The sequence below is a fragment of the Wolffia australiana genome, chromosome 14, assembly GCF_029677425.1.
Source record: "Wolffia australiana isolate 7733 chromosome 14, ASM2967742v1".
Classification (NCBI taxonomy): Eukaryota; Viridiplantae; Streptophyta; class Magnoliopsida; order Alismatales; family Araceae; genus Wolffia; species Wolffia australiana.
The window spans coordinates 9575823-9586247 of NC_135848.1; the positions used below are offsets into that span (position 1 = coordinate 9575823).

Genomic DNA, 10425 nt, shown 5'->3' on the forward strand with positions numbered 1-10425 from the left:
AATGTAATAGATGCCTAGATGGTGAATTAGGTTTTCAAAATTTTCATGAAATATTTACGTTATTATCTATAGATTCATACTCTTGTCTAGGGTGGAGATAGGAGATAATTAGATGAAAAACGATATCATTTAAATAGCTTTGGCCGACTTGAACGTCATATCTTTGAATATTCTTTCATAAGCTAACTCATAAAATGTTCTCTGAGGCCTAGGCACAGAATTAATTATAATCACATTAATCTTATTGTGTTTGACCATTGAGTGGACTAGATAACTCCTATTTTTAGCACATAGACAAAGATATTTTGTAAAGTGCTCCACATGGGCTTACTCCATCAGGCTCTTTAGTGGCACTTTTATTGATTAAGGTTCATGATTCAAATGCATATCCATCCATTTGGCTCATCTAAGACCTACACTGATAAAAAAATATTTAGACAAAACAGGTCACAGAAGACTAATTTTTAAAAATCGAAGTAATTGGTTATATTCTTAAGTGTATAATTAAATCATAGAAATGATGATTTTTACGAAAGTAAATTAACTGAATGATAATATGCAAGAATTTGATTTAGAAATCAATTCCTGTACAAAATTTGCATGGTTGTGCTAATCAAAACAACTTATTATGTATCCTAGTCAAATATCACAAATACAAATATTTGATAATAACAATTCCTGGTTCCCTCTCAATCCATTCAATTCCAAATCCTATCGTTTGACGCAATGAAGGGCCTTATAAAAGTAATTTAATTAGGTTTAATAATTATTTCTCTATAGAAAATTCATTAAAATCCCTAAAGTTATTCTATTAAAGTTGGACAGTTTAGTTAAATAATACTAGTATTCTTTCACCTCTCTCGAAATATGTTCAATTAACTTCACTGGGTAACTTTTATTAAATTAGATTTAATTCCCAGAAAAATATAATCCTAAAAATATAAATTAAACTTAAAATTCACTTATGGATTCGACCCTTACTCTATACTCATAAAAAACATTATAAATATTGTTCTATAAATCGAAAGCCCTGTACAATGAAATTAATCCCGATTTCTGGTTTATTAGATTGGTGACAAATTACTCTCCCATTCCATTCCATCACCACTTAGTATACGTCAACTCACATCCTTTGGATACCATCTGGGACGTGACGAACCCTAACTATGTTACATCTACCATAAGAGAAAACAAGAGTAGGCATTACATTAGTTGTAAAGGTTGGGTCCAACAAACATGCCAATATCAAAGGGTAAAGTATGGTCACTCATGTATTATAGAAAGCAGGCCCACTGAACTGCAGTGTCAACTTGCTTGAATACAAATCTTGTTATTTAATAACAATGGAAAAAGTTTTGTAAAGATGAACAAAATTCCTCTCTTTTGCTTGCTGGAAAACAACCCGTCTGAATTGGTGAGTGTTTAATCAGTATGGATTTGCAACTTCCAGTGGTCGACTTCGCGTCCTCCGACCGTGCGTCAACTTCGAAATTGATACGCCAGGCGAGTGATTGAAACCTTTCAACACTACTTTCCAGCAGATTATCGGGATTTTGATGTTTTGTTATGAACTTGAGTCATGTTTGATCGCAGGCTTGTCTGGAACACGGTTTTTTCTATCTTGTTAACCATGGAATCGAGGAAGAGTTCCTCGGAAAGGTCTTCGATGGGAGCAGGAGATTGTTCTCTTTACCACTCCAAGAAAAAATGAAGCTTTTACGCAACGAGGGGCACCGAGGTTATACGCCGCCTTTTGCGGAGAAATTGGACACATCTATGGTGTCAAAAGGTCGATCATTAGCTCGCACTTACTTTGATATAGCTTTGAAGTTTATCAATCTTTCGTGTTTTGAATCTCTCGAACCGATTGGGAAGAACGTCATAATACAGATGAATTTCTAGAAAGTTGGAATCATTCATGGTGTCAAAAGTTCGTGCATTATCAATCGATTATCCTTTAATCTATCGAACCGATTCCCCAAGAACATGATGAGAAAGATGAGTTTCTTGAAAATTTCAGGTGACCCAAAAGAAAGTTTTTATATTGGGCCAATGGCAGGCGATAAGGTTGACAGTCTTTCAAATCAATGGCCGCCAGAAGGTAACGAGATATGTTCAGTTTGAATTTTTTCCAATTTTTTCGTAGGAAACTCTTGCGCTGGTAAAATTCCTGAATGCTAATCTTCTGGAAAGCGCACAGAAACTTTGCCAGATTGGAGAAGAATAATGGAACTATACTACGAGAAAGTTGTGTAAGTGTAGAATTTTCTCCCAGAACTTTAAACTTGTGAAGACTATCATACTTGAAATAAAATGGCATTAAATTTTTAGATGAGAAAATGCGTTCTCTCACAAGCCTTGTCTCTATGAACAGCGTGATCATTTTTACAATTATATTAAAAAAAATTTATCAGGTCTGTGGGGAAAACCCTACTTTCCCTGATTGCCTTGGCGCTAAAATTAGATGAAGGATTTTTCGAGGATGTTGGCGCTCTTCATGAACCCATGGCTTTCCTTCGTTTGTTGCATTATCCTGGTAGAAATCACGGCATTCAACTCCTTTATTTTTTAGATCTTTTTTCTGTCGACCTTTATTCCTTTTTCTGTCTGGCTTTATCATTATTTTTGGGTATGGTTTTATTCCCAGAAAGTGTATCGGACTCTCTTGACTCAAACTTGGGGGCTTCTGCGCACACAGATTATGGTATGATCACTCTGCTGGCATGTGATGGAGTTCGCGGCCTTCAGGTGCATTATTACCAACACAGAGTTAGGGTTGGTGGATGATGACGATTTCATCATCATCATCCATGTTTTGGCTTGGACGAACAAATATGATGATCGTGAATTTGTCATCGACTGATGGATGATGATTTTTTTTTTTGAAGAAAGACTGATGGATGATGATGACGACGGCAGATTTATCATCAACTGATGGATGATAATGACGATGGCTCATTTATCATCAACTGATGGATGATGGTGACGATGGCAAATTTATCAACTGAAGGATGATGATGACGATGGAAATTTTATCATTAACTGATGGATGATGATGATGATGATGATGATGATAATAATGGTGGTGGTGGTGAATTTATCATAAACTGAGGTATGATGATAACAATGGAAAATGTATCATTAACTGATGGATGATGATGATGATGATGTTGAATTTATCGTAAACTGAGGGATGATGACAATGATAATGGCTCTTGGAAACTATAAGACAATGTTGATGATCAATCTTCATCAGCAACTTGTTATCTTAAGTGCTGGTTGGCAGGCAATTACAAATTCATCATCATTTTCATCATCCTTGAATCTTATCATTTGCATCATCATCCATGTTTGGTCGTTGGCAGATGATGATGATGGTGGTGAATCATCAGCAGCAGATAGATGATGCTGTGGATGACAAGGAATGCAAATCATATGTTAATGATGAACCATCATTGTACACTCATCTTCATTGTTGATGCTGAAATAGGGTTGGCAGGTGATGACAATGACATTGCCACCCCACATCTTGCCATCTATGTTTAGGAGTGGATGAATGACAATGACGATGACAATCATCATCATCTGATGGATGGGATAGAAAGAGATATTGGTCCATGTTTGATTTTGTTCTTCAATATTTGGCTGTAGATCTGTAAGGAGAAGGACGAAAACCCGCGCGTGTGGGAGGATGTTGCTCATCTAGAAGGGTTTTACTCTGGATTATAATTTAATTTTGCGGCACATTATTTTGGTTATTTTTAAAATGCTAAATTTCCAGGGCCCTGGTCATCAATGTCGGAGATCTGCTAGAGAGATGGACGAATTGTTTTTTCCGGTTATTATCAATACTTTTTTCCTTATTAGTAAAACCTATCAATTAATTACTATTTTTGAATAAAAGATCTCATGTTCCAGGTCAACGCTGCATCGGGTTGTGTCAACGGGGAAAGAACGCTACTCTGTAATGCTTTAATTTGGCTTCTTTTTTTTAACGATGAGGAACATGGTGCCAGGTGCGACCAACCTGAGGGTCATGCTTGTAGATAGATCTATCTGTGCCCTGGACGCTACCCATGAATATTTTACATTTGTAAAAATTATTTGATTATGTTCAATTATAAAGACAACATTTTGACCAAATTTGATTCCGTTGTACTCCTCTCAGATTGCCTGCTTCCTGGATCCGAACCCAGAATGTGTGGTGAAGTGCCTGGACACGTGTATTAGCGAGTCAAACCCCCCAAGGTAGTTTCTTTCGTTGACCCTAGTCAAAGTCAACATTGTCTTCACTAACTAATGTGCATAAACCGTGTGGGGTAGATTCCCACCTGTGCGCAGCGGCGACTACCTCAAGGAACGGCTGAGGATGACATATGGCGAGACTGTCAACTCCTTGACCATGCTGAACGGCTTAGGGCCCATAAGTCAACTCTGACCCACAAGTCTCCAGGGTTTTACTTCTTGGCGATCTCGGTCTTGCTCTGTTACTCGATTTGGCAGGGAAAAATCTTACTTTCAGAAGAACCCACCATTTGTGCAAGATGTGCTTGAATTGAAGGACTGATGTTTGAAGGGGGTCCGTCCTTGGAGAAGGATCCCCCTCTTGCGCACTCTCACTCTCCTCTCATTCTCTTCCATTCTATCTCTCCCTTTCTCTCTCTTGATTATCTCTCCCGCTCTCTCTTTCTCTCTCTCCTCATCTCTCCCGTTCTCTTTCTTTCTCACTCATTAAGTCTCCGGGTCTTAATCTCTTTATATCATTATCGTTCTCCAAAAAAAAATCTCTGTTTTTCATATATCTGTATATATACCCGTTCTCTCTCTTATTCTCATTATATCCCCCGGTCTCTCTCTCTCTCTCTCTCATTATCTCTCTGTCTTTATCATTTCACTCATTCTCTTTATCTCTCATTATCTGCCTTTTATTAACTCAACCGTTCTCTCTCTCTCATTATGTATGTCTTTCATTATCTCTCCCATTCTGTCAATATCTGTCTTTCATTATCTCTCCCATTCTCTCTCTCTCTCATTAACTATGTCTTTTATCATCTCTCTGGTTCTCTCTCTCATTATCTCCCGTTCTTTGTTTATTTCCCATTATGCATTTCTCTCAATGTTTGTCTTTCATTATTTATCCCATTCTCTCTCTCAGTTGTCCAAATTGGATGAGGAAATCGCCTAATGTGTGACAAAAGCTTGGATCTTTCTTCATGAAGAGAGCAAAAGCCATTTGAAGAAATCGACCAGACGATGTTAATGTCTAAAACACCTGAAAACCCCCTCCTGGGAAAGTTTTATTGAAGCCATATCCTCTGGAGCGCCCTCCGATGACAACCAATCAGAGTCATCTTAACAACTCCGCAAATAAGCACGCTCCACGTACCACATCTCTGTAAATCAGAGCAGCATCAACGGCTCTGATTACATGCATACTAGCCGTTAGCGTGAGTTATAATGGCTAGGATTAATTGGTCATCTATTCAAATGGACGGATCCAATTAATCAGGAACTAGCCGTTATAAACGGCTAGTTGTATCCATACTTAAGCCAACACTACATAATTGTAATGATTCCAACAAACTAAGTGTGGAAAAACTACTCCTTTCAATACATGACAGAGTGTTCATTCCTATCTCCCTTCTACAACTTCTTCTAGCTATCTTCTTATTTTCTACTTCTCAAGTTCATGGACGAGTCTCAACATAATCAACCAAGATCCAACTCTATGCCTCAAGCCTACTCGGCCGAGAATCCGGGATGGTACCCTGACAGTGGAGCAACCCACCACGTCCCAAGAATACTAAGGCAACGATCATCTTCACATAGGTAATGGTTTGCACATTCTCGCAATTGAATCTTTGAAATTCACAACTTGTGATAACACGCTTCATCATCATAATATTTTACATGTTCCTGAAATTACAAAAAATCTTCTATCCATTCAAAAACTAACTTCTGATAATAAGGTTTATGTTGAATTTCATGCTTCTTACTGGCTTGTGAAGGACAAAGCAACCCACCAAGTGCTGCTTCGGGGAACCAATAAACACAGCCTCTACTACCTTTCTTCAACATCCTCCAAATCCATCAATGTCAGGGCACGTTCCTCCTCAACCACGTGGCACTCCTGGCTTGGCCATCCCCAAATGAAGACGCTAATTTCTGTTATTCACAAGTTTGAACTCCCCCTTTCTCATTTTCAGAAACGCTTGATTTGCGACTCTCGTCTTATTTCTAAATCCCACAAACTACCATTTAAATCTACTGGAAATTCTGCCACCAATCCTCTGGAGATTATTCACTCTGACTTATGGGGTCCTGCACCCCTCTTATCTCATTCTGGTTTCTCATATTATGATGTGTTTGTGGACTATTTTAGCAGATATACATGGATCTACTTGCTCAAATGGAAGAGTGATCTTCTTCGAGTATTTTAGAATTTCCAAAAACAAGTAGAGAAACAGTTCTCCGCTTCAATCAAATACCTGCAATCGGATTGGGGTGGAGAGTATCAATCTCTCCACACCTACCTCGAATCCCAAGGAATTGTTCACCGAGTGTCTTGCCCTCACACTCCTGAACAAAACGGTACTACTGAAAGAAAGCACATACATGTGGTTGAAACTGCACTGTCCCTTCTTCATCATGCCAACATGCACAAAACATTTTGGGATGAAGCAATAGTCACTGCTGCATACTTAATTAATCGTCTTCCAACATCCGTCCTCGCCAACAAATTCCCCTATGAAATCTTATTCAACCAACCTTCCTAAGAATCTTCGGCTGTCTTTGTTATCCGTTTCTACTTCCTTATGCTCGGCATAAACTCGATACTTAATCAGAGAAGTGTATTTTTTGGGCTATAGTCTGTTTCACTTAGGCTATCGATGCTTATCTCTCCATACAGGTAAATTCTTCATCTCACACCATGTTATCTTTTGAAGATATATTTCCCTTTTTGTCTATTACTAACTCTCACACAGGAATTCTTGGGTCTTTCAATTCTGTTTCGACCTCCTCTAAACCCGTATCCTCCTCGACCACTCCATCCATGTTCTCTAGTTCCAATCCGTCACCTACTGCCACTACACTCCCATTCTCTGCTCCTCAATCCACCAATTCACTTCCCTCTCCGTCACCCCCTCCGACGAGTCCCCACTCTAGTTCCTTATCTTCCTCTCTCTTTGTCCCAGTTGTCCGTCTACCCTGATTTACCTCTCCTCTCCACTCCGGATCACTCTCCTACCCCTGGGGCTCTCGTAAAGGTATGTCCTCTCTGGGATCTCTATAATGTCTCCGCCACCCCGACTTTGCCTCCTTCCACTTTTTCTCTTAAACATCCCTTACCCAACTATCTCCTCTCCTATTTCCAAAACCCCATGGAACCCACATCCTTTACTTTCGCGGCCAGCGATCCTTGCTGGATGCAAGCTATGGAATCCGAATTCAACGCCCTTTTATCTAACAACACATGGATCTTAATTCCACGTCACCCCAACCTCCATATCATCTGTTGTAAATGGGTGTATCGTCTGAAGTATACTCCTTCCGGTGCCATTGACGAATTCAAAGCCCGTCTTGTTGCAAAGGGCTTCAGTCAACAAGAAGGGTTCATTATACTGATATGTTCAGTCCTGTTGTCAAGCACACCACTATCCAGCTTATCTTATCCATTGCCATTAGCCACCGCTGGCACATTCACCAATTGGACGTGTCCAACGCGTTTCTTCACGGTGACCTTCATGAAACAATCTACATGGACCAACCCCCTGGCTTCCATGACCCGCAATTCCCTAATCATGTGTCTTCTTAAAAAATCCCTCTACGGTCTTAAACAATCGCCCCACACTTGGTTCACCCGGCTCAGCAATTTTCTCACGCTCCACGGATTCTCTAGTTCTAGAACAGATTGCTCCCTCTCCTATAATACCTCCTCCTCTCCAATTTTTCTCCTCATCTATGTCGACGACATCCTTATTCTCTCCCCCGAGTCCTCAGCCATCTCCACCGTTGTATCCTGATTACACTCCGAATTTGCTATCAAAGATCTCGGCCACACCCATTACTTCCTTGGTATTGAACTCATCCCACATTCCTCCGGCTAAATATATCACAAAATCTAAATATATCACCAAAATCCGCAGCAGCGCCAACATGCTATATTGTAAACCTGCAGCCACCCCCAGCTCCTCCTCCTCCTCCTCCCCTTGTTCATCCGCCTCTTCGCCTGATTCTACCTTATATTGCGAGCTTGTTGGTTCTCTTCAATACATCACTCTTACTCGCCCCGACATATCCTTCACTGTCAATCAAGCTTCTCAAAAAATGCATGCTCCAACAATCTACAATTGGCACTCTCCCAAACATTTATTTTGGTATCTCAAGGGCTCCATTCTTCATGGCTTATTAATTCATTCTCAGTCTAATCTCTCTCTCAATATCTTTAGTGATGTAGATTGGGCCAGCAACTTGACCAATCGTCGCTCTACTAGTGCCTTCATTTTTTATTTTGGTCGGAATGTAGTCTCCTAGAGCTCCAAAAAGCAGCCGACGGTCGCCCGTTTCAGCACTAAATCTGAATACAAAGCTTGAACCAATGCCTCCACCGAAGCTATCTGGATCCAATCCCTTCTTGGAGATCTCCACCGAAGCTATTTGGATCCACCGAAGCTGCTCCCACTCTCTGGTATGACAACCTCGGCACCACCTATCTCGCCGCCAACCCCGTCTTCTATGCCAGGATGAAGCACATCGAAATCGACTTTCACTTCATGCGGGAACAAGTCGCCGCCAAGTCTCTCTCTGTCAAATTCATCTCCACTCATGATCAGCTCGCCGACGCCCTCACCAAATCTCTTCCCCATGCTTGATTCTCATGGCTTCGCAACAAGCTCAACGTCTTTCTGCCCTCGCCGCCGATGATGAGCTTGCCGGGGGGTATTGAAGCCATATCCTCTGGAACGCCCTCCGACAACAACCAATTAGAGTCATCTTAACAACTCTGAAAATAAGCACGCTTCACGTACCCCATCTCTGTAAATCAGAGCAGCATCAGCGGCTCTGATTACACGCATACTAGCTGTTAGTGTGAGTTATAACGGCTAGGATTAATCGGTCATCTATTCAAATGGACGGGTCAGTGATAACTTGCAAATTAACATGATTAATTGATGAATTTTACATTATATTGATGTGTTCAATGACCATATTTGTATGTTATCATATAAAAATGGAGATAAATGACTTACACTTTGATTTTACTATTATTTCTAATTTTTATCATTTTTTACATGGTATTTAACCTCATTTCATTGAAGAAATATTTTTTATAGGGCCTTAAATACATGGCTAAAGGTTGGTAAGGACTTTCCTAATTTATGTGGAACTTTCTCATATTTTTATATAATTTTCTGACCATTCTATAGCCAAGAAATGAATTTTTCTTATTTAAATTATACATATGCTATTTATTTGGCATTTTTATAATAATTATATATATATAACAAGAGCATTATTAGCTCATTATGGCATCGCAAATCGCGATGCCATAATGGGAAAATTATTAGGTGGAAAAGACAAAAAAAATCGGCGTGGTCGGCGAGAAAGGTATGATTTCATATTTTTTAATACCTCGTCGGTTAGCCACGTGCATTAAATGCACGCGACAACTGACACGTGTGATTCTTTGCACGTGAATCGGTTAGCCGCGTGCATTTAATGCACGCGCTAACCGACACATGTGCATTTATACATTTATCTCTTTTTTTTTCGTTAGCGCGTGCATTTAAATCACGCACTAACCGACACACGTGACTAAAGAGCATGCGGCGTCAATTCGCCGGGGGCATTAAATGCATGCGGAAATCGACAACACGTGTGATCAAATATTGCGGCTCATTTTGTCTTTTCTGCCTATTTTACCGAAAAAAATAAAACGAAGGTCATTTAAATAGAACATTATTCTCCAATGATTGCGCCCTACAGACGCGGACAAATACATGTCAGAACGCAATTCGAGAAAGGGGAACGAGGAAAATTTGGGCAACCAATCAGAAAGTACCATTTCCAAGCTTTGTGGAGGAGAGATAAATTAATCGAACGGTGGAGATTAAGCGCTAGTAAAATGAGGATATCTTGAGATCTAACCGTTCTATTGAGCTGAAATTTTGAGGGCATGTTTGTCTTTTCACCCTCTACAAATAGAGGTCTGGAAAAAGGCGAAATTTACTTTTTGAAGCTCTCTCCAAGGATTTGGCCAGGAAGGACACAAGAGTTGCTTTGGAAGTCGACAGTTCTTGATTCTGCACTCAAATCTGTAAGTTTCTGATTTGTATTTCAACCTTCTTCTTGAACGATTCTAAAACGCCAAGGCATGGGCAAAATGTACATGCCCTAGAAGTGGTTTTGAATGAAATTAGCACT

At 39.9% G+C, this 10425-nt stretch overlaps 1 protein-coding gene across 3 annotated transcripts; it reads left to right on the forward strand.

Annotated features, from left to right (window-relative positions):
* Positions 1–1346: 1346 nt before the first annotated feature.
* On the forward strand, positions 1347–4619 carry LOC144712211 (azadirone synthase LFS-like). Of its 3 annotated transcripts, none has more exons than XR_013583750.1 (11): positions 1347–1503; positions 1594–1789; positions 2021–2101; positions 2201–2252; positions 2415–2536; positions 2648–2748; positions 3652–3710; positions 3782–3838; positions 3919–4016; positions 4169–4248; positions 4324–4382. XR_013583750.1 is itself a non-coding variant. In XM_078586416.1 (11 exons), the coding sequence occupies exons 1-11, from the start codon at positions 1432–1434 to the stop codon at positions 4436–4438; spliced, it is 981 nt and encodes a 326-aa protein (XP_078442542.1). In that variant the 5' UTR covers positions 1347–1431; the 3' UTR covers positions 4439–4619. The 3 variants fall into 3 exon arrangements, 2 of the variants coding, with proteins under 2 accessions (XP_078442542.1, XP_078442543.1); XM_078586416.1 differs by having other exon boundaries at positions 3919–3964; positions 4324–4619; XM_078586417.1 differs by lacking the exons at positions 2201–2252; positions 2415–2536 and having other exon boundaries at positions 3919–3964; positions 4324–4619.
* Positions 4620–10425: the final 5806 nt, after the last annotated feature.

What these genes read in the sequence shown, in the direction of transcription:
- LOC144712211 (XM_078586416.1), top strand. Translation starts at nt 1,432, where the DNA reads ATGGATTTGCAACTTCCAGTGGTCGACTTCGCGTCCTCCGACCGTGCG. An exon ending in CTTCGAAATTGATACGCCAG is followed by an intron (nt 1,504 to 1,593) that starts GCGAGTGATTGA and finishes GTTTGATCGCAG; the next exon opens with GCTTGTCTGGAACACGGTTT. An exon ending in ATGGAGTTCGCGGCCTTCAG is followed by an intron (nt 2,749 to 3,651) that starts GTGCATTATTAC and finishes ATTTGGCTGTAG; the next exon opens with ATCTGTAAGGAGAAGGACGA.